The sequence below is a fragment of the Agelaius tricolor genome, unplaced genomic scaffold (assembly GCF_023055355.1).
Source record: "Agelaius tricolor isolate 1412-34295 unplaced genomic scaffold, bAgeTri1.0.p SCAF_1, whole genome shotgun sequence".
NCBI classification, from domain to species: Eukaryota; Metazoa; Chordata; class Aves; order Passeriformes; family Icteridae; genus Agelaius; species Agelaius tricolor.
Window position 1 is genome coordinate 53246828 of NW_027269261.1, and position 24924 is coordinate 53271751.

At 42.2% G+C, this 24924-nt stretch overlaps 1 protein-coding gene across 3 annotated transcripts in view; it reads left to right on the forward strand.

The window, feature by feature from the left end:
* Nucleotides 1–24924, forward strand: part of PHACTR2 (phosphatase and actin regulator 2) — a 131956-nt gene that overhangs the window by 18129 nt on the left and 88903 nt on the right. Inside the window, exon 1 of one of the 3 annotated variants that reach the window (XM_071434376.1) lies at nucleotides 9317–9780. The exons of the other annotated variants lie outside the window; for them this stretch is intronic. Within the exon in view, the coding sequence (XP_071290477.1) occupies nucleotides 9768–9780 (13 nt within the window). The 5' untranslated portion in view covers nucleotides 9317–9767. Of the gene's footprint in view, nucleotides 1–9316; nucleotides 9781–24924 lie in introns of those variants that run through there. 3 annotated transcript variants of the gene reach the window in all.

The window sequence follows — 24924 nt, forward strand, 5'->3', positions numbered from 1 at the left end:
CAAAAGGGCATAATTTCACTGTTAGCAGCACAGTCTTTTTCAGCTGGTGTTTGGCCATAGGTTTTCCTCAGGGTGCATTTCCAGAATTCCCCTGGCATCCCTGTTGCCTCTTTGGTGAAATTCTCTGGCCTTTCTGCCTTTCTTCCCCAGATATGCACACTTCTGTGCAAAGCAACCAAGCAGTCTGAACCAGATTTACAACGTGTTGTTGATTTCATTGTAGTGCATCTTTCAGCACTGGAAGTTTTTATGTTGTTGAATAAACAGTAGTTTATCCTCTGGCTCTGTGCTACATGTGGAGTACAGTTGGAGTTTTGACTCAGAATAAAAAGGTTTGGGATGCTGAATTATCAGCATTATTACCTAAAATGACTCCAGGGTTTCGCTTCTGCTATACTGACTAGCTGTGGCCTAACAAAAGTACAGCCTATGGTGACACAGTAACATTCTGAAGTGGAAAATATTCACCTTGTCTATTCATTCAGCAAACTTTTTCTAATGCATGTTTTCCCAACACCTGCATGTGGCACATCTCTACCTTGCCAGTTTGCCTGAAGTACTTTGCTGATATCAGCCAGACTCTGTGTTTGTCACACACGGTTTACAGTAAGTTCTGGCAAGCACACTAGCTACTAAATAAGATTAAAATAACTGGTGTTGTTAATGAGCTTCTGCAGGTAAATATGTATTTTATAATAATTAAAATATACCCATCCTTTCAGTACCTTTGAGGTGCATCTGGACATCTGTTGCTGGTATTAGAATATCATCAAGCTGCACAAGCTAAAGTGGTCCTCTATGTGGCACCTAGAGCAGTTCAGGACAGGAATTGAGCAGAAATCAAATTGATCAGACATTCCTGTAACTGACCAGAGTGCTGAGAGTTAAAATACATATACACCAGCAATCAATTCACCACACTTTCTGCGCTTTAATAGGTGAAGTCAGTCTCTGACTGTTCGTCGTTTAAAAGAAACATCCTTTGGGGGGAGTGTGAGGCACCTTGTATAATATCTGGAGCTGTGATTCTAGTCCAGCTGGATCCCTTGAGGAGGTGGATCATGCAGACAAAGCTCTCAGTCATAAATCTCTCCCTCTGAGTCAGGAAAGAGCAGGAGAAATAGATATGGGAAAAAAAGATGTTTTGTTTCAGGGGTCTCTACTGGCAGAACACAGACAGACCCCAACCAGGCATGCTGGGCACTCTTTGCAGTTACACAGCCCATTCAGCTTGAGCTGCTGCCAGTGAAGGAGAAAAGCAATCATTGCAACTCCATGGAACCCCAAGGACTGGAGCAGGAGTAACCCTGAGCTTTAAGAGGTGGGATGTAATTCCATCAGACCTTGTACAGATACTGATTGCTCATGTGCGCAGCCATAGCTTGGGCTGTGGGTATGTAAAGCAAGTCCCTTCCATGTGGAACAGAAGTTGTGATTAATTAAGTGAGAGTGCAGTCCCAACATGGTAAAATATAGAGTAAATTAATAGATAAATATAGATAAAGAGATATTTTTAACAGTCATTTAGGAAAACATGCTCAATCGGTGTTTTTCACTCTGCTTTAGTTAGGCTCTTCTGCCATTCTCCTTTCCAACTATTGCAGAATATCTGGCAGCACCCGAGAGTGATCCTTTATTTGATGGTCACTTCTGGATGATGGATTTTACTTCAATAATGTGCACTATGGAGTTTGAAAGCAATACAGGTTAGGGGCAAGATCTATATGATAACTAGCAACACCAGGAGGGAAGAGACAGCAAGGTAACAAGCTGAAGTTATATCTCTCTGTAGTGCATCTTCTCAAATGTGTTCTCTGATTCCAGTTTATGTCTGCTTGGATTTGTGTCTCAAAAATCAAGTTACAAAGCATTAACCTCCAAAGAGACGGTCAAGTTTGTCTGGCTAAAGGTACAGTGCATAATGTACAGCACATGACTGCACATCAGCAGTTGTTTGTCAGCCTTTGGAGTCTGAAAAGCTTTTTCTTTCTTGGTATTTATTTGTTCATTTTCCTAAGGGTGGCATTTGACATTTAAGTGATCATTATCTAGCTCTTCCTTGCCTAAATTTTTCTTCAGCTGGGAGACAGGGTTAAGAAAAATGCCAATAAATATCTTAAATGCAGTCTTCTATTCCATTGCCTAAGACTTTATTGATGTATTTTCACTCACACCACTTAAAACAAACTGAAACACCCAGAATCTTCCCTGTCTTTAACATAAATGTGGCCACATGTTTTATGTCCAAAGTTTTGGCCTGACTAAGTGGAAGCTTTGCTGTTGGCTTCACTGTAAGTTGGTATCACTTCAGATCCTCAGACCAGGATATATTGTTTTTCCTTGTTTTTTTCTTTACTGGATTATCTATTAGCAGATTTTAAGAGAATATATAAATAGAGCCATGGTTATGCCTTTCAATGAGGTTAAAGTCCCTCTCTTTTTATTATACATAAGATTGCAAGAGAAAAATCTACAGAAGACACAAGAGGAAAAAAAAAAAGTGGAGGGCAGAAGGTAAGAATAAGGTCCTGAGATAAGGAGCAGGGTAAAATGTTCTATAAATCTATTGTATGCAGTCATTAAGGCTGATAAAAGTCTGACATTTCACTTCAGCAAGGATAATGAAGACTGACCTTTTTACATGGATTCATGGCACTAATGCCAGAGGGGTTATTAGGTCTGACTTGTGTGATACAAGCCCTTAAATTATGACCATTAACACTTTTGTTGAGCTCAGTGATTTGTGTTTCATCCAGAAAGACATCTAGTCCTGATGTGATGACCTCCAGAGACAGAAAATCCACGATAGCCTTGGTAACTTAATCACATTTGCTGTTGCAAAAGATACATGTTTTTACTTGAACATGCTTAGTCACAGTTTTTCACCAGTTTTTTTGTTGCAACTTCCACTGACAGAGTAAAAGGCATTTTGTTTCTTCTTGGTGCCCTGGCCCCAATGACTCAAAAGTGTGTTCATTTTTTACATTGCAGTAGAAGGCTGAAGAAGTTTTGCTTGTTGTAAAACAAGCCAAATGCTGAGATGGAGCTGTCACCCCAGCAGCCTCAGTGTGACCAAGACAGAGGCCAAGTGGGACCCAAAACTGGCTGTGTCTTCATGCAGAGGTTCAGCTTGGCCCCTTTGGAGCAAATCTGGTCTGAGACAAACACTCCATCTGGCCAAATATCGGAATGGTTTCAGAACATTTAAAGATGTTACTAGATTTCCAAAGTCAGAATGTTTTGTAACAGGCTCTGTAACTGTCTGGCTCAGGTGTGAAAAGCCTACAGCTCATAAAATGGAGTTTCAGTGTGGAATTCTTTCTGTGGACATGTGGAAGCAAATTTTTTAATCCTTGTTATAATAATATAATACTGAGGATTATAGGAGCCTGATACCTTAAAATTACACTTAAAAATTCCTATTTTGAATGGATTTTCCCTATTTTCTATACCTGATTTAGCTTAGCATTCTGGGTAGCAAAGGCCATGCCATGAGGTAAGGTTTTGATTGGAGCTCATCTCTGTTTCCATAGGAATAGTAACTTGTTTCAAAGCATTTGTTTGTGATATTTAAAGAGAAAGGGAGAGAGGTTATTTCAGTTTGCTTGACAGAATTCATTTATGTGAGCAATATGTTATATTAATGCATGAACACCCACACCAAGCACTATGAATGGCTGCCCAGGGCTTGTAGCCTTTCACCTGGAACACTTACCCAGTTTTCTGACAGAGAGGAAAATACATCTTCTGGACCCTCCCAAATCATAGCCCTAACCCCTTTGGTAGCCATTTGCCTTTCAAAGTAATTTCCAATTTTGGGAGACTTTAAAAAGCAAACAGAAGGGCATATTTTGATTCTGACAGCAAATGCTTGGCAGTTCAGTGGAAGACGTGTGGCAGTTTCAGATCTACAGAACTTCCCTCTGTAGCAGCCACCCTTGGCTCTGCACAAGCTGGTACAGGGCTGAGAGTCTGACTTGCAGGAAGGGCAGGGCACAGAGGAATAACCACAGCTTGGGTTATGTGTGGATGTGTGCTCATGAGAGGGCAAGACAAGGGAAGAAGGGCAAGTGATGCAGCAGTAATGGCTGGCTACAAGCAGGATGGAGCACAGACAGGTCTGAGACTTGAGGCATTTTTACCAGCATGTCATTTAGACCTGACTCTGAGTAGATGAAATTGTTTTCTGAAGGCAGACAGCCTGCCAATAGCTCTGAGCTGGTTTAATAGTAGTAAAAATGCTTGAAGCCATTAGCCATCATGTTTGTGAGGCCCCCATCACCAGCTGTGCAGCTGTGCTCATGGTGACACCAGCACATAGTTAATATATATTTACTTTTGGCCATGCCAGGAACAATTCATTCAAGCATATCCAAATCCAAGAAATCCTCTTAAGATTTCCAGGGCTGGGTAGGCAGTTAGGCACATGCAAAGCCTCCATAAAGGAATCAGTGAGAAAGCTATAGAGGAAAAACTTGTGTTTATTTTTCCAGGTATTTCAAACTAAACACACACCATACTGCTTTGTAGACATGAATTCACTAAAATCCAGGATAAAGAAAAAAAGTTACCATTTCCTTAAATAATGAAGTATTTAGAGATGTTTTTCTTGTCTGTGCTTTTATCTCCTGCTGAGCTGCCCTCTTTATGATATGCTGAAACAGATTTCTTGACCTGTCCCCATGTCCCTGCTTTCCCTTTGCACTTCCTCTATCTCCTCTCACTCAGCCCTGCCACTCTCTCTGCACCAAGCTCAACATACACCCAGGCCCTTTTTGCTCCCTCTGAAAATCCATCTGTGCTGTGAAACTCCCCACCTACAACGACCCCATATTGCTGTCTCGATCCCACTCTCTGCTTGTTTTCTCAGTTTAAATCTGTTGACTTCAGAGGTGCTGCTTCTCCCCTTGCAGCTTTCAGCAAGAGTCAGAGCCACTGCATCTGCCCAGGCTGTTCAAGGATAAAGTCTTCCTGGGGAACAAGAGGCTCCTGCTCTTTGCTCAGCAAAACAAAGCACTCTCTGCACTTACAGCTGGTATTAACGACATTCCCAAATTGAACTGGAGCTTCTTCCCAGGAAAGAGCATCCTTGTAACTGTCCTGCTCTCAAATCTCCTGCCTCTGTAAGGCAGGGGAAAGGCATTTGGCAAAACCTGTTCCCAACAATGCTGAGAAATGTTCGTGAGGTTTAGGGAAGGCTTCTGCTAGAGGTTGATTCTGCACTTTGGCAAATCCTCAGCCCTTACCCAGGGAAGCCTATTCCATGCATACTGCCCAGCATATACTCAAGAGGTTTTCCCTTTTGCCTAGCAATTTTCAAGAGCGTGCCAGAGACGGTTTTCATACACATAAAGCCTGAAGAATGTGTATCTAGCAACTTTGTATTAATAGATATACTAATTCTGGATTTTGGTGCAGCTCTTGAGGAGCAAAGCCACATTGTGACAAGCATCAATCTCTGTTACTGACTGAAATACTGGGATATGTCTGTAGCAGAGTGCAGATCTTTTGCTGTCATTCCCTTACTTTCTCAAAGTGTCCTTCCTTCCCTCCCAGTGAAACCACCTCACCATGGGGACATGCAACGTCACCATGGACAGGCACTTCAGAGAAGGAAATACCTTCTGGAGGGCTACAGACCCATTGTACTCAGCACAGCTGTTGCCCTGGGGCTTGGTGGATACTTACAAGAATTGCATTAAGTTGTCTATTTAGAGTATTGACGATCACTATTCAAACCCACAGCATCTAAAAACAAGTATAGCTTATCCCAGAGACACCTGCCTGATGATTTCTGTGTGGGAAGAAACAGACACAGTGAAAGGGAAGTGAAACATTTTGCCCGAAATGGCATCTCACAGAATCAGATCTTTGCAGTGACAAATGTGCACTGAACAGAGCCAGATTTCACATTTTCTAAATGTGTTCTTAGGCATCTCTGTCATGATTGGGAACACCACAGCTGAAGCTGTCCATGGATTCTGCAGGTTTGTCAACTGTGAGTGTTTTTGATGGCTGGGCACTGAGGTCTCTGTTTACCCTGATTTCTCTGTTTGCTGCTTACCTGTGCAGATTTCTGTGCCTCTGTGAATCCTCATTGATTTTCCTGGGAGGGAAATGTCATTGCTGCAGCAGGCTGTGTACATCAGGTATATTGGAGAGCGGGATCGTTAGGGTTTGTGTAATTAGCAGTGCTACTAATGTACCCTGTAATGCTTTCTTCTCCAGGGGTTGGCCCTGATTATCTGGGTTAGTGACTTCATCGGCTCCTAGCTCTGCACTGGGGTCTCACACAACCTCCAGTGTGTTTATCCTCACAGCTGAGGTGTGGGAAGCGAGCATGGTACAAGCTGTTCCTAGGTCAGATGTTGGAGGAGCCTGCACAAAGTCAGGATGAGCAAGGAGTTGAGCCCAGGTCTTCAGTGCATATGGCTGAAATGGGTTGTTAGATAGGACAGCCTCAAAGGTGAAGAAAACCAGGATGCAGTCGGGTGGAGTATGATATTTTTACAAGATGAACAGAGAGCTTTGCACCTGTGCAGATCTGATCTTCTTAGCCTTTACCTAAAATTGTCTTTAAAAAGACTGAGCCATTTTGGTGTCATGCAGCTGTGTATGGTGATGGGGTTGCTCTGTACTCACAAATTAAGTAAATGTATGCCTGCAGTATATGTATATTTTACTTCTAAGTAACAATCACATTCTCCTTGTTGAATTCCATCTCTTATCTGTAGCTTTCTTTCTCCCATGTTCAGTCAGGCCAACATTGCTTTAATCCTGTAACAATGGCATCTGATTGTACCTATCTGTTGATTTCTATGAAATAATCTAATTACCTATAATTTGTTTAAAGTCCACCCTAATTCACATATTTTGTAAAGCTTTCTCTTTTTTTAAGCTCCCTGGTGAGATACGTCCTGTTAAATGGCTATTTATATCACATGTCTTATGAAATTTCCATTTATAGTTAGCTTTCAAGAGTTAAAAAATTCCAATAACAGTTAATTTCATTAACAGTTCTGTCACACAGCCATGTCACACACCCAAACTCAATGTTTATCAAGCTGTTGCAACTGGGACTTCCCACACTCTAGCTAGCACCTTACAATCCTGATTCTTAGCTGACCTGAAGCTGTGAATCTGAATTGCATGTCAGGCAGGGACTGGGTACACATTCTCTTCTTCCAGGGCATCCTTGGAAGGAAACCTGTGCATGTGGGCAGGAAGGGAGCTGTGGTGTGCTCCTGTAGGTCTTCTCATCTGTGTGACTGGGGGACCAGCACCCTGCAGGACACCATGAAGGCCACCTGCCCTGCAGTTGAGGTTCAGCCATGGCATGCACTCTAGGAGTGCTCTGCAGATAGAAACAGTCACTCTCTGGAGCTCTTCACTTCCTTGAGGTCTGTGTAGGTGCAGCTTTGCATCTTCCTTTGGGGTCTCTGGCAGGGGGAGTTACCAGCTGTATTCCCCAGCCACAAGGGCCAGGACTGGTTTCCTAGAGCTGCACCCTTGTCTGGCAGCCTCTCAAGTGCGGAGCTCCCCATTTCCAACTTCCAGTGAAACTCAAAGCAAACAAGTTGGATTCAAAACCAATTTCTCTCAGTTTCAGTCAGCACAAGATATTAGCATACATGGTGAGATATAAGATATCTGTCCTTCTGCCCTGCAGAGGCTTTGTCACCATCCCACAGTGCTGTTTGAGCTCAGGCACCTGTAGGATTTGCGGTTCTGCAGAGCCCCATCTCCAAACCAAGCCATCTCTTCTTTTCACACAGGCAGCTTGCTGTTCCCTGGGTTGGCTCCCTAGCAGAACAGTAGCATCCTAGCACAAAGGCACAATCCTCTGCCTTTCTCTCCTGAGCAGTCTGCCAGCTCTGCAGTACATCCCCTAGCTCTCTCCAGGACTCATATGGCTTTAAAGACACACCAAGACCCTGCACTTTTTCTCTTTTCTGCAGGAACCCAGCACTCTACAGGCAGCTCTTTCCCACAGAGGAGCTGGAGAAAAGTGCTTGCCTTTATCAGATGGTCATCACACAGCCTCCAGTTTAGTGCTCCTCTGCAACTAGATTTCACCAAATGCACATTAACCAATTACCCAAATTGGCACATTAATCAATTGCCATTAACTGATACAGGATCTAGCAAATGAATAAGCTCCTTACTGGTCATCTTTAACCCTTTGTATTAGTGTGGTTGTAGCTATCTGTGGCATGTACTAATGCAACATGCTTATGCTAACTTCTATTTTTTATAAGCTCTTCATAAGCAACTTATAAATAGAAGCTTAATATGAAGTGTGACAGATCTCTAATCTTTAGTCTCTCCTTAGCCCTCCAAGCGCTTCCTTTCTGGAAATACAAAATATATCCAGTGTGCCCTAGATATTCTCCATTCTTGCTGATGACTTTAGCTCTCAGCCATTGATTCTTTCTACTTCTTAATCAGTGTAAATAGATCGGGGCTGCAACACTCTTTTTATTTAAAATTTTTAAAAGACAGATTACATCAAAAGGACATTTAAGGGACAATGAATTGAAAATATATTCTGTTGCTCATGTGATGCTGTGAGGCAGAGGGTCAATATAATGGAGACATAAAAAAACTGTTTTCCTTCTCCATTGCAATAAAGAGGATTGGAGTGAATTATCTAATGGAAGGTACAAATATTGAGAGAATACTGTGCAGCATTTATGAAGTGTCAGTACTTTGTGACATTCTCTTTCACTAAAGGCCATGTGTGTGATGGTGCCCCTGTCACCACTGAGCAAACAGTGTAGCACAAAATGCCTAGTTTAGGGTTACACAGCAATCAGTTCCAAAACAGGGCATGAAACCAGTTCTTAATATCCTGGTACAAGGAAATTTTTATGAGTCTATACTTTGTTTGCTTGTTTGTTTACTTCTGTGGGGGAAAAGCCTGTTCTTCAGAGTCTCAGGTGATATGGAAAATTTCGAATTAATACCTCTTCATTTCAGCATGTTACTCAGATTTTGCTGAGTCCAATCCCTCCAGCATCCAGTGTTTTTTACTTTGACTTTAAAAGAAGTAAAGCCCTGTAGTTACTTTTCACCCTTTCCTTACATTCAGCTTTGATCACTATAATAATGTATGTTTCCAGGCAATTAATATATTGATATGCATTCACAGATAAGCACGTCTACTGTGTTTCTCAGAAAAAGGAGAACACCTGATGTAGAGAACATCAGGTGCAGAACTTGCAGGATTTAAAGCACAAAGAAAGCTAATGGCTCAAATTGTAGCCTAACCTAACACTTTGTCAGCCACAGATTCCTCCCCCTTTTTTTTCCTCCCTAAAACTTTTGCTGTTGCGTCACTGATAAATAACAGCCCTTTGCTCGGTAATAAATCCCTTCTGTATTTAAGGTTTTGCCTTCCTACCCATTAAACCTCTCCTCGTCAGCATTACTTTTACTTTTCAGAAACAAATATTCAGTATTACAGGCTAGGAGTTCTTTTGTTTTCCCCCCATGGATGTAAAACCCTGGGGGATTTACGTATCTACTTGATAGGCTCACACAATCTTAATCAGCCTATAATGGAGCTAATGGCTGTTTGTCATCCTTGGAGATATAAATTTCCTGGTGATGTCTACTGCAGTCAGTACATGAAGTATGCTCTGACTGCCAGCAAGGTCTAATAACCAGGAGAAGGGCAGCCAGCTTCATTAGCGAGCCTGAGACCGTGCCGGCTGCTTTTCTGGGGAACTGTGCTTTTTGAATGCCGAGAGGGAATAAAGGGAATAATGGACAATACCGGTAAGTGGAATAAAACAGATCCTCATTCCTCATAGTGCAGCTCCGGGGTTCGTTTGTATCCTCTCTCACTCGCTGCAGGAGATGTGTTTCTTTAGCCTCTGTGGCTTCTTCCTTTTAAATGTCCTTTATTAAAGCAAATCTTTATGTCTAAAATGTGACACACTTAAGTTGTTAACCCCTTAACAGTCTGATTTTTTTCTGCTCCGTTTCCTGGAAATGTGAACCTAAACTGTAATGTAGGATCTGCCTTTTTAAGGTATTCAGTGTTATTTTGGAAGCTATATGCAGGAAATGTGGCAGGAAGGGAAAATGCGTTTACTTCAGAAAGAAATATCTCTCACAGTTTGATCTAGGTGTGGATAGGTAACTAATAAAGCTAACAAAAAGTAGATAATATTTAGCTCCCATCTGTCTTATTTTAAGCTGGCTCTGTTTTCTCTGAATAATGCCTTACTCTCTTTCATATGTGGTACATAAAATACGGAATATATTTGCACTTTTTATTTTCTTTGATGTTCCAACTTTAGATCATGCATTTTCATCCCAAATAATGCTCTTCACGGTTTCTAAGGAGGAGAATCATTACATCGGTGATGAAATGCATTATTTGCATTCCCCTTTTGCATTACCTTGTGTCATGAGGCAGAGAAAAAAGAGAGTTTTTTGGGACAGGTATTTTGCATGCTGCTTTTACTGCTGTGAAACTTGAATATGCCAAGATCTCACAGATTTATTAGTACTAGTACAATACGTATTAAGAGACACAATCTGCAGTAGATTCAGTGTCCTTTGAAACCTGCTCAGCTCATCAGATTTGTCTAATGTTGACCTTAAAAGTGACAATCATCTCTACAGTGTCAAAGATTATTCTACAGTAGGTTTTGGTGATTTTTTGAGAGGTTGTGGGTGGTTTGGTTTGATTTTTTTTTTTAAATAGTAGAAGCAAAACTCTTGCTTATGTCTGCCAAGCTGTCCAGGTCATTCTCAGCTCACATGTATCATTATAAACTTCTGTGACAAACAGATAAAAGGGTCTTGCTGCCTTAATTTCTATAAATTCCAGGACCAAAAAAAAAAAAATCTAGAATTTAAAATGTAACATCATGGAAAATTACATTGCCAGCATATAAAAAAACCTGGCATGGTCCTAGTAAAATGTTCATTTCCGGAAATAAATAAGATTAGCAATACTCTTTGCACTTGGTGCTTTGGCTAGCTTTTAGGGAGCCTTAACACAATAAATAATAATGACTTGTGTTTGATATTGCATGACGAGGCAGAATTTTCTTCTGGAGGAGAAGGATTCCTGCTCTCTGACACAGAATATCTGTGGGCAAGAGATACCCTGGCAGGCAGAGCTGCTAATTCCTCCAGGTTTTTACACTCCTCACCGTCAACAACTAACACTATTGAAGACTTGATGGAGATACCACTTTAATCCAGCTATAAGAATCTGTTCTGGAATGAGTCATATTTATTTAAAGGCCAGTTTTGGGGGGATGAAGAGGGAAGCTAGTGTCTGAAAACCATAGAAACAGATTTTCCTTTTCTTTTTTTTTTTTGGTTGGTTGGGGTTTTTTGTTTAGTTTTTCTGTTGGTTTTTGGTTTTTGGTTTTTATCCTAAGGAAGAATCCAGTTTGGTTGCTATCTGAAAAAAGTTAAAATAAGTAAGACTTGATGCCTGCACAACTTACCAGCTATTCTCAACACTTCTTACAACATTAGTTTGCTGAATAACTCCAGATATTATTTTTCTCATGTGGAAACAGTGAGTGATGCTTTCCTTTTGTAGAAAACAACCTATATACCATTAAAATTGGTTAAAATAATCCTTTCAGACAATAACTAAAATCCAGTTGTTAAAAAAAAAAAGCCACGAACCAACCCAGCAACAGATGAAACTAAGCCATATTGAAGACATCATGGCAGAGTTTAAGGCTGTGATCCAGTTTCTTCCATGGTTACCAGTGATATTCCTGCTGACTGTGGTCAGCTTGCTCCAAACCCCCAGAGGGCTTCAGCCCCACGTGGGGTATGGACACCCTCCCTTCTCCAGGCAGCTCTTCTAAGAGTCCTGCCACTTACATATTTTGAGTGGTATTGGGAATACATAATTTCCAAAGATCCCACAGGATGCTGGGTAAACACAGCCAGGTCTCAGGAATGTTTAGGGCTCATGATCCCTAACTGGGATGCCAGTGTGGGGACTGTGCAGCTGAATACCTCAGTATATCTGTCCTGTCCCTCAGACATCTGGAGGGATCGGAGAGCACCTTTGAAAACCCTTGTGGTGTCATCTGGGCACTTATGAGATCAGAGAGCAGCAGGATTATTTGCATGCCTAAGCCCAACTGCCTGATTAATTTGTTCTTCAGCAGTCTGCCAACTAAAATGTAAACACACTGATGTATATAAACTGGATACCTGCCCGAATTCTTCCTGGAGAGATGCTATTTCTGGCAATACAGAACTGCAGAATATTAGCAAAGCTGCGTGTTTTAGCTACTGAGTGTTAGAAATTTAGTATCAGTGTCAGTGAATCAGGCCTCTGTTATTAAACTCATCAAGCTGCTGAAGAGACTTTCAAAGTCAGACCATGGATAATTGTTGGGCAAAACTCCATCTTCTGCTCTGCACAACAGAAATATCTCTGTAATTCATCACTCTTCTCCTCTGCCATCATTAAAATTACTTTCTGGCCAAAACTGTCATTTAAAAAGATCAGTGTTGCTAATAAGTCACCTGCATACATTTTTAGCTGTTATGGTCGATGCCATTTTGTGGGGTTTAGAAACAATGTTTTCATTTTAAAAGTCCTTTCCTTTAAGTGTTAGATTGCTCTTATTTTTATTCTTGTACCGAGACAACTCCACATAATTGTTGTCTCGTGTGTTCTTTTAAAAGCCTTTCCTGGAATAACAATAAAATATTCATCCATCTGTGTAGGGCACAACAGGACAGTTCTAGTTGTATTTCTTGCCTATTTTGGCATCAGCTGTTTGTGACAGGCTGTCTGCAGGTATTCAGCTGCAAGGCTGCCTGCTGCTCTGGGCAGGGGAGGGCAGCCAGCAGCCTCCATTGGCAGATCCTGGGCTCCAGCTTTGCTGCACACATCGACTTTGGGCCAAACACATCAAGCCTGGAGACAGTAGTGATGTAACGAAACTAATTTTTAAAAAATAGGAAGGCTTGGAAATAACTTTAGGGGGGGAGCGGGAGGGGGGGTGGGGAAGCAAGTATAAAACCAGCAAGAAACTTGTATCAGGAGTATCAGGAAGAAAGAAGCTGTGGAAACAGAAGTGCTCCCAAGTGATGCATTTGGCAGGGGGGGGATTTCCTTTAAGGAGTGAGATCAGCAACATCCCTTCCCCCAGAGCTCCTAGTCAGCTCTGTCCTGCTCGGACAGGCATCTCACCTTAAAACAGACAAGTCTTGCACACTTGTTCTTAGAGTGTGAATGCCAATGTGAGGTGCCAAAAGGCTGGGGGAGGCATCTCATGGGGGTGAATGGCACCGTAGTGAGATCCTGTGTCATGCATAGCATACCAGTAGTGAACAAAACCAGGAGGCCTTGTTTCATGTTTCTTGGGGATTTATATGACTTCTTTGCACTTGAAATATTATTTTAGAAGTAATGAGCTAGCTGTGGTTAATTGTTACCCTGAATTATGTAGGTTCTGCAGCTGTGGCTGCAGGCTATGCCTTCAAGTAAAAACTGTGTTTTAAGGGGACTGGAGGTCTTCTCTGTTGTATGGTCCATCTCTGAGGAATATCCAGTAGCAACATCAAACTTTATATTTGAGCTATAGTGAAACTTGGAGCTTTCCACTGAGGTGAGACTTTAACTTGAAGCCTGAAATGCTGTGGGGCGGGGAGGATAGCAAGTGATCAGTTTAGCCTTCTGCATGACATCATGTATTCACAGGAAGGGTTAGAGACACAGGAAACCATTTGTGGATGGAAATCCCCTTGCTTTTGAAGTAAGTGGTCATTTTTTGTCTTTCTGTAAGTAAATAGGACATATTTAGCACTCAGTAAGACTGCTGGGTTTGAATGCTGGTTGAGGATTTGACCTTACAAACTCTTTGTTACATCTTACCTGTTATTTTGAGGCAAACAGGGTACATATTTCTAAAATACAGAGGAGAAAGAAAAACAGGCAGAAGAACAAAACTGGGAGGAGGATTTCAGCTTATGATCCTGATTTCTCATCAATTCATAGTGTTCAAAAACCTCTGATGTAGCTGAGCTGATCTGTATGCAGAACTAGGCTAGATAACAATCTCAGTGAGTTGTAAGGTTCATTTGTTGCCCATAAAGGGCTATGAAATCCTTTGGCCATCTAAGGCTTAAGCTGTCTGAATTGTCCCTATGAATTAGGAAACCCATTAAACAAAACCACTTGTAATGGAGACGGCAGCAGTGTCACCACAGGTTTGTGAGCCCTTGAGACAATTCCCAGCTCCAGTGGCAAAACCAGTTACATCCTTTGGCAGCTTCTCTTTTGATCTTTGATGGTACCTGTCCATGTTCTCCCCAAGTGTGAAGGTGTTTTTAGAGGGGACAACAGCACCTCCTTTCTCTGTCCCGCTCTTATGTAAATGGGGCTATCCACGACATGTTTCTTTTATTGCTCCATTTGGCAAGTTCTATAGATCACAAAACTGTCTGCTCATGAGCAATAAAATAAAAAGCAATAAGCAACTCCTTTATACTACATTGTGTATTCTAATTTGCCTCCTATTTTCACCCATGCCCCTGGCTGAAGTGAACACTCTAGTGTATCACAGGTCACAGTCTGCTAGAAAGTTGGATTTCTTCTTGTTGTAATTTTAGAATACTATTCATGGCTTATTACCCCTTTACCCAAGAATTGGCACAGTGTGCTTATAAATCCATGACCTTGGAAAACATTTCTGTGAGGATTAAACTTCCTTGTGATGCTGCTGCTCCCTGTGTTAATGTCAAGTCTCTATACACATAGCGCATGGAATGACTACATAGGAACTTGTACTAGAGGTAGCCAAACATCATGCAGCACTAAAATGATGGAGCACCTTCTAATGTGGAGATAGTCCACCCACCCTCCTTCAAAGGGTTTGCTTTAGCTAGAAATGCTGTGGTTCCACTGTGCTGACACACACTCATGATATTTTAAGCAATGATTCCAGTTGCTGCAGTGCTTCTTATGGAGAAGCAGCATGAACTCTAGCGGGTTTGGAGATGTGGTATAACTCTGATTTTACTTACAAATAATTTATTATTCTTTTTTTCTGGTAAAAGCCGGCAAGCATCAAACCATCTGGTTCTGAGTTCATGCCTTATGTTTACATCTGCTGGTTGAATGGCATTTTTGGCCTGCTGCCTTTCAGACCTCTGTTCTGCACTCTGGATCATCACTGCCACCTATGGTGAAGAAGCAAGTGCTGTGCACAGAAGTAGTAATCCAAGTTTGAGAGGCAGCACTTCTCTGTATGCTTCCAGCAAGGATGAAACCAAAATTGCAGGAGCCAATTATTTTGACAAGAAATCAGTCCAGACAAGGAAAGGTTGTGTTAAGAGGCACTGGCACAAATTGTTCCAAGAAAAACAGTCTGTGTTCCAGGGGCTTTGAACCCCAAAACTGACAGGGCTGGAAGAGAGTGACAAGGGGGAAAGCAAGATTGCATGATCAAAGAGCTGGTGGCTGATAATAAGGATCTTGTCTGCTGCTGTTTCACCATCATTCATTGTCTCTAACAGGGAGTCTTTCATGAAATGTGATACTTCATTGTGGGGTGACTTGCAGGGGTATTTCTATGGGCTCAAAAAGTAGACTGGGTGGAATTTTACCAAAAAAATCCTCACTTGCTCTATTTTTTCCCTCCCTTTGTCTCACTATTTAAGCCTTTTTTATATTTTCACATAAAACCTTTACGAGACTTCTTCCTGAGGTATAATTGAAAATGTAAGTAGCTTAGGACTATAAGAATACCCAGCAACCTACCTTCTCCCAGCAGACAGGAGCAAATCCTGAATAAAACTGCTGAGTTTGTGTCTAATCATTCTTGTTGGCAAGTGGGGCCAGGGTGAGTGTGAAGGTCCCCAGGCCAAAGTGAGTGTCCCCAACTGGTGCCCATGGAGAGGCACAGTGGGTGCTGGAGAAGACAGAGGGTGCTGGAGAAGACTGGGCAACTGGAATTGTTATCCTGCACCCACAGAGCTGTGTGTGCCTGACTCTGGGCACAGCTCCACACCAGAAGGGATGGCCTATTCACTGCTGGAGATGCAGGAAGAAGGAAACAGCTGTTGTCATCTTATTGCAGGGGTTCCATACTGTTGTCTCCTTATCACAAAAGTTTCATACCTTCTTGGCATTTTCTTCTGGGCTACTTCTCAGAACACTGACTCTTCTTCTTCTCAACCAGCCACCCACTCTTTTATAGCACTCTTCTTCTCATTGGTTACAGCTGTGGCCTGTTAAAAGTCAGGCCTGTTCCTAATCTTTGATAATTGGCCCAGCTGCAACTCCTTAGAGGTAAGATTACTTTCTACACTATTTTTATTTTCTTATATTCTATCCCCCTACAATAACATCCATTTGAACAGATCTATCACCTTGACTGCAGATACTGGGAGACTGAGGCTGCTGGGGTTTGTATTGATACCTGTACAGAAGCATCCTCTGCAAGCACCCTGGGGGCAGTGGTACCAGCACAAGAACTTCCTGCAAAGGAGACAAGAAGGGGTGACTTGTCTGCTTTCCTCCCAGAGGAGATAAACTTAGCCCAGGCTTGTCAGCAATGAGGTATTGAGTTGCTGGAAATATATGAGTCAAATAGTGGACTTGAGTGAAGAATTGGGTCCCTCTTACCATTCAATTTTTAAAGAAAGCAAAAGTCTAGGAGAAAATGAATTGGCCAGGGCCAAATATTTGCTTAATTTTCTCCGCAGCACTTTTCCTGTAATGTAACTACCAGAGATTGCTTATTTTGCAACTTATTGTATGGGAAATTCCCTTTAAATGTACTTCTAAAAAGCAACAGAATATTTCATGATAAAGTCAACCGTATGTCTCTGTAGAGAGGCAGGCACAGTGGGAGACAATCCCAGAAACAATTTTTTCACCCATGGCTTGACCATTGCTAGAAGGCATGCACAATGTAGTTCCAACAGAAATATGACAGCAGCTGGTATTTCCACAGGAGACAAAGTTGTGATCGATTCATCCTAGCTCCAGCTCCTGCTGACTCACAAATCCCTTCTGTCTTTCTCACTGGGACTTGGGTCAGTCCAAAAAACAAGGGGTATTTCATTATGGAGGCTTGCCTGGTAACCATGTGGAGAGATGAACTGAAAATATGGCGATCTCAGGCATAAAATTTGTGCTGCTGGGAGCTGTTTATTGACATTTAAATCATAGTTCAGCACGACTTTGTTATAGCCCTACTGTCAGGGAAAATGGTTTGTTGATGGAAGAAGCCTATGGAGTTCATGACTGTGATTTTATCACAAAAACAGGCTATATATTTTAGCTGCTTTTTTTGTAGCTGCAGTTGTTGTATGTCTCCTTTTTCTTCTCTTTTCTGTTTCTGTTTTTATTGTTTAATATTATTAAAATAACTAACATGACACATTATTCTGGTTTAATTTCAAGTGAAATTTGTCAACTTCTACCGGTGAGATAAGATTTAATTGCTCTTGGCGTTTTAAAAAGAAATGCAAATGACAAAGATATTAAACTGACAAATTATGACAGCTCACATAACACTTTTTACAATGTTTTTTTTCCATGCATTTTTAATACCCAGCATAGTCAGCCCTAATACCGCCATATTTACAATAAATCATTATTCTAATGGAGACATTTTGCTTTGTCAGGCAATACACAATCAGCAGTTTTCAATAAAGAATCTGAAAACTGTTCAACATTAATTCTGTGACACAAACTCATAAAAGCCAGACAATTTATAAATGGGGCCAATATGCTGCCCTTAAATTGGGATATTAAGGAATAATTAGAGCACAGTAAGGGCAGGTTGCCAAACGTAACTTTCAAATCCCCCAGTTTGTGTCACTTAGCACAGTGATTGTAATGTATTATGTGCCTTCTGTAAAGCACAAACATGCATTTCCTACAAAACCGCTTAAGGCGCCCACGAGAGGTTGAAGTAGCTGTTTACTTTGGCATGAGTGGCTTCAAGAGGCATAAAGCACCACAGAATTTAGGAACAACATGGCTTTGGGGTTAAAAGGGAAATGGGAAGCCATGGTAGAGTTTGCTTTTCTCAGTGTTTCTGCAAAACTCAGCAATGGGGTGTTTTGTTTGTTTGTTCTCTCCTTTGGTACCCTGCAAAGGCCATGTCTGCTCTGGGTGACAGGAAGTCCTTGAGGCAGCTCTGAGCACGTTGGTGTGGTGTGGTGCCAGCAGACGTTAAACTGAGCCCCTAAAGAGCACAGCCATATCAGAACTGGGGGCTGGACCCCAACTGGTGATCCAGCTGGGGTGAGGTGGGATGCAGGGTCTTATACCTGCACAGCAGCCCACTCAGGACTCAGCTGTTCTAGCTCTAGTTCTAGTGGAGGATCTTTCACCACTGTGCTGTTAACTGATGCAGACAGGCCTCAGAACCTACCCCTGCCCATGGTTTTGGAGGTGCTATTCCCCCTGATGAATTACCTGTCTAATTTAGATGCTGGGGAAGGTTACACAGTGACATGTGAGGGTATCTTGGCAGTTCTTGAGGTTAGATAGTCTAGATAGTGGGGAAAAAATACTTTTTTTTTAACCTACATGTGGGAGGTTCTAGGGCAAAAGTAAATGTGATAAAGTCTTGAGCAAGATTTTGAGGTCCCTGAAGATGAACGATTTACTTTGCAACATCTGAGAGTGACGAGCAGTGCATTATATTATTATATTGTCCCCAAAATAATGTAATAACTATCAATTTTCCTTGTTTTAGCTGTGGGTGTTGTCACCCCAAGACAATTCTTTAACTCAAGCACTAGAGGAGATGCAGTAACTCTACACAAAGCTCTTCATTCTCACACAAGTTTCTGTCATGTTTGCAAACCCTCAAGTTCTCTAAGTATTGCATAGATTCTCTTATATTGTGTCTCAGGAAGCCTGAGTGCAAAGAAGAGCAGGAAGATACAAAACTGGCAAAGTAGAGGTACTGCTCAGCACAATTAGAGTCTTATTTTGAGCTGCTGGAGGAGAAAGAGTAGAGCCAGTGCTATTTCCCAGGATGTTATCTTCTGCCAGGGAGGAATAAGAAGGATGATTGTGGGGTCCCCTTCCTCTCTCAGATGGTGGCCTGCCTCCTGCTTTACTCTGCACTGCAGGTGAAGAAGCCAGTGATATGCCGCTTAAGCCAAGGGGGCAGTTTGTGCAGCTATGGTTTAAAAACACTTTTCTGAGGGTGGTGTTTCTCCACTGCACTAGTAATGCTGTGTGTGCATCAGTGGAGCCTTGAAGTCTGCTTCTCCCTAGAGTCCCATTGCCTGTTGTGACAGAAATGCTGTTAGCTGCTTTGTGGAATGGCTTGCAAATTTGGGGACAAGATCGCCCTAAGTTCCCTCATCACTGCTTGCAACCAAAGCTAGACTTCTTTGGGGTTTTTTTTAATCAAAATTTTAAATTCTGAAGGCAAATTCAGTTTTTTCCCCCTGGTAGAGCAGACGGCTCTAACAGTGTGTAGAGTTTGTGTACGTCTTTCAGGTGCAGATAGGGTTTGCATCCATTTCAAAGGAGCACTCTCAGGGTAAGCAAGGTGAAGGCAGGAGTCAAAATCCTTCCCAGATCAGCATTTAACTACACTTTAGTGTCATTATTGCCTCTTGCCATGATCTCCTTTTCCTCTGCTCTGCCTTTAAGCTTTTCCCCCAGGGCAATAAGTGCAACCTCATGCATTTGATCAGACTGCTAATGGAGAAGGGGGTTGCCACCAGGACAGCTGATAAGTGCTTGCCTGAAAAAGCACCACAAATAAACTTCTCAGCACAGGGTGGATGGAGTTGTGTAACCTCAGGCTTTCCTTTTCTCTGCTTCTGGCACACCACACCAGTCTTTTACACCTTTGCCTCTTACAGCTTCTCAGGAAAGCACCCAAGAGCCCACAGGATGCAAAAGTGGTGATCTCACAGCAAAGAACCTATTGCCTGCTACTGTGTTGGATTGGTCCCCATAGCTACTGTGGTCCCCTTCACTTTCACATTCTCATGCTGGTCTGCATGCTCTGTGTGAATCTGTGAATGATTGAGGTTTTTATTTTATTATTTTCTTTTATTTTATTTTAATTTTTAAAATCTTTTTTTCCTTCTCCCCATTTTCACAGTCATAGTGTATTACAGGCAGAATAAAAAAGGAAAAAAAGTATTTTGAAGATATTAGTAGCTTGGCAACCATGAAGCTTTCCCGTGGCTTTGCAGAGGAATTTGGAGTGCTTATGTTCTGTACTTCCCTTTATCTTGCTCTGCACTGTGCACCAGAGCTCCAGTTCTGCAACTGATGCCATGAAAGTAGGTTGCTGTGCTCAAATCCAGGGTTTTTCTGAGTCTTCTGAGTCAGTTCAGTGTATGCATTGCTGATTTAGATTGCTGCCAACGGGGATCACCCACTGGCTGTCTCATAATATTTGGAGCGGGGAGTAGGGGAGATATTAGCTTGGTTTCTAGGAACAGAAACAAAATTGTAAGACAACACTTACCTGTATCAAACTTGGCTTCTTCTCAGCTAAGGGAAAAAGCAAAGAAAATTTTCACATGCCCCATGATTTGCCTGCTTGCCAACTCCCTGGTCACATTGTCTCGACCCAAATGTGAGAAACTGGAGATTCTTTACACAGGTATGAAAGGACTTCCCATAGCTGAGAAGCAGCCCCTAACCTATTTCAGCTTTTGCTCTGTCAAAGGTGACTAGTCCAAGACATTTACCATTCTTAAGCATATGAACATTTCCACTTTGCTCCCAATATTTTCCTCCTATTTCACGGTACTAAATCAAATTCCATTATGTGTTCATTTATAGAACAAGCTGTGTTCTCATGATATTTATGGATGGCTGCATCACGTGCTCTATGCAGGTCAAGAGACATTGCAAACACAAAGGAACAAAGATGATTCCCAAGCACACCAATGCACTCCTCAGCATGTGCAGGACTGACTTGCATGGGTGAAGCCCCTGCCTGGACCCTGTAGAGAGTTTGCAGTGCTTGGAGGCTCTCAGAGATGGAATGCTGGGCTGGGTGCCTCTTTCCTGTGTGTGTAGGAGGGGTGCAAGTATGGCAGGGAGGCAGGGAGCTCCCAGCCTGCTGCAATATGTGTCAGTCTGTAATAGTGGTGAGTAGGGAGAGTGATGCAAAAGAGCTGCCAACAGCTGGCTACACAAAGGCACAGAGCTGACATTCACTTTGTAGCCCAGAGATGGAGCTGGCACAGCTTTCTGGCCTTCTGTTTGTGGTCTGGGAAGCCAACGAGTTGCCTGGGCTCAGGAACATTCTAAAGTTAACCAGGTAAGGTTGACAATGTATTCCCTTGGTCTTCCTTGTGAGAGAACTGCATGCTCTTGAAGAAATTATTATAAATTTGCCTTGCAACAATTTTTAAGGAGAGTAAATGAGGTAGACTCATAAGCATTAGCTAGTGAGCTTGACATCAGTCCCAGGCAAAAATGTGAAACAGATGATACAGAGACTGAGCCAGAAAGAATTAAGAGATTGAATACAAATAATTTCAATTAACATGGGTTGGAGGAAAAACAAGTTTGAGGGAAATATTTCATACATCTATCTTGCTGCATGAGAAGATGCTTGCCTTAGTTCTGATTTGTAGAACCTAAAATGATGCAAAACTTATACACTATGTATCAAAGGGGTTCTTCTGTACCCAAATGCCAGGTTTCAAAATACAAGTGCATTTTGGAAATTGTTTTCCCTCATCAGGTGTGATTCAGGAGGTATCCAGCAAGAGCTGGTCCTTTGCATCAGAGCTGTATGGTGCTACTGGCACTGACTAGCAAGAAAATACAAAATTATGTTTAGGTAAGAAAAGAATGCATTCAGTATGGACAAAGGAAAGGCCATATAATCAGGGACAAGACTAATTAGATCATAGTTACATATTGGGAGGCTCAATGTTGAGAGGCAGTGATTTGCAAAAATACTTGCATAATAACATTATGCTGGAGGCACATGTGCAGCTGATGAGCCCTGTCTCAGAGAGCTGAGACACTTCTCACATGTATTTGCAGCACTGAAAGGTGCTGTCTTGCTCTAGTTGGAGCACTGGAGTGACTGCTTCTGGGATACTAAGTAATCTTTGGTGTCCCATGTCTTCCTTGAAACACAAAAATCTGAGGAGGGTCAGGAAGTCTTGCAACAATGCAATCTGAGCTACTGTGAAAGAAATTTTTTAAATTCTGAATCTCCTTTGCACCTAGCCCTAAAATCCCTTTGCAGCTTTCTAACTGTAATAATCCTACACATTGTTCCATGACTTCTTACTGGACAATACTAATTCGGATCTCTTAGTTCCCATTTATGAACAAATATCACAAAGATCTCTCTGTAGAGGTATATTGTTGGCAACAACAATAAATGTCTACTTTAACATGTCTGTGTGTATCTATATAAGATTAAAATAGTGGTCATTGCTGATGCTGATTCTATTTCAAATTAGAAAAAGGAAGGTGACTAGTAAGTAGCACAAGTAAAAAACAATACTGCACAACTTACATCAGATAGACTGCTAAGAAGGCTGGAAATGAGGGGTCCCAGGTGTTAGAAAGCCTCCAGCAGGGTGCTTCCTAATCAACACTCAGAATTTCTCCTTCCAGTTTTAATAAAGTTGTTTCCCCTGGATCTTGCTGCTTCTGCCTTAATTGCCACCTGTCGGACACAACAGAACGGCATCGCTGGCACACACGAGCCTGGGCTGTCCTGCCTTCCCAGCACCAGAAAAGCTTGCTGAAATGATGCCCATTGTACTGCTTTTCAGTGCACAGGTAGCTAAATGCAAGAAGTTTAATTCTTTCTCATCACCCCAGAGCCAGCCTGAGCCAGAGATCCTGTACAAAGCATTCACTCATGTTCATTTCAAGGGGTAACTGCTCACAAGAGGGGCAGGTGGGGGTGAGGCAGAACCAATTCAGTCCTTTATATCCACTCACACCAATGGAGGGGCAGATTCTGGCATTATCTCAGCAGCTCTGAAATCATGCATCCTCCCTGCTTCTCAGTGTTGCTGTCAGCCTGGCAATGTAGCTGGAACTCTCACACAGCTGCATAGAAACCATGGTTAAACACTGCCTGGGTGTTACAATTTGCAGGAAGGTTTCACTGGCTAAACCTGACTTCTAGGTCACTGGTGCTGCTCTTCAAACTGCAAGACAACACTTTCCAGTCAATTTCATTGCTTTGTGCAGGGGCTGTGGCTTTCTCCTGAGTACTCCAGAGAGAGGTTGTTTTCTTAAATATTTTTTTAATCAAATCATTTAAATCCTGAGTTTTTGATGTCATTCTTTGTGTGGCAACTAAGAATCCTACACCACAGGGAGAAGAGGCCTTCAGAGACAAAAGAGCTGGAAGCAGCAGGGTGGATTGTGGTGAGGGTGAACGCTGTTGTTGGAGCACACAGGCAGTGTCTGCAAACTGCACAGTGCCTAAAATAACAAGCAGCTCATTTTGCCTTAAATAGACTATGTATATGATAATAGAGCCTGCTGATCAGGGCCTTCATCTGCCCTTCTCTGCACCTACTTAAAATGCAGAAGTTTTGTTGTCGTTGTTGTTTTGTTGGGTTTCTTTTTGTTTTGGTTTGTTTGGTTTGGGTTTTTTGTTTGCTGTTTTGTTGGTTTTTTTGAGGTTTTGTTTTGGAAGGAGAACTAGAAACAAGAGCCTAGCCCTATGCCACTATGCTAACAGTACTTTATTCTCCATGCAGAAACATGACCAGTATTTCCCCCTAATCCCAGCTGGTAGGATAAAAGTCCTGAAATACTGGTACCATACCAGCAAAAAGATCAGGTTATTTCTGTCACTGGAAAGTCAGAGAAGCAGGAATTAATCCCTTCAAGCAGAAAACAATATTGAGTCAAGAACCACCCCCTAAACTGTCCTGTGTCCTGCCCAAGCTATTGCATGGGTGGACAGAAAGAGTCTTTCCATCTAAATGCTGGCATTGTGTGGGATTTAGGCTGGAAATAGAGTTCCTGTAACACAGATGACAGACAGCCTCACTACCCAGCACTGTGATATCTAAGCTCATCTCTTAGGAATGGAGATCCTAGAAGAGAGGAGAAGCTTTTTCCCCAAACATGCCTTCTTTGGACCACCCCAGGTCACTTGAAAAGGCTCCTCAACAAGCAGAGTCTTCAGGACTCTCTGGGGCTCTTCAAAAGGGACTGGGCACTATTTCTCCACCAGTGTGAGTGCTAGCAGGGCATTGCTGGGGTGGCACTCCCAGGGGGATGTTTAGCTGCCAGGGAGGAAAGCTCCAGTGTACAGTCATTCTGGTGCCTGTGTGGCTGGGCAGCAATGAAGGAGGGGGTTGAGGACTGTGGAGCTGAGAGATCAAAGCAAATTTCAGTTAAAGGAAATAATTTCTCACAAAGCTATGTCTATATTATGCCTGTTGCAGATCTGTTTGCTGGACACTGTGGGGTACTCAAATATTGCAGTGAGGAGGAGCCTGAGGTTTGCTTTATGCCATAGCTGGTCACCTCTCACTGAGCACTCTGGTCCAGCTACTCTGTGTTTTCAGGATAAATGTGCTCTTGCTGTACCTTCTACTTTCCTGGGAGGCAGAAGAGACTGACTGTGATGGAGACAGCCACCACACACAGCAGGTGCATTCTTTACAGCAAAGGGGATGGGAGTCAAGGAGTCAGCTCTGGGTGCAGCCTTTCCTTGTAACCTTTTGCTTACATTCACAAACAATGCCCTATTGTGGTGCTTCCTGCAGATTATTCTAATAACCGCTGAGCAGTGAAGCATGAGCATGTGTTCAGGTTTCTTACATTGGATTCTAATGTGGTAAAACATGCCAGCTTTCTAAGGGTCGATAAAAATGCACAAGAAAGAGAATTGGATAAAATGGAGCACATGGAACTTTGCTGTAACTCTTGAAACTTGGAAGCTTCCTGGAAGAAATGGACTTTATATTTAA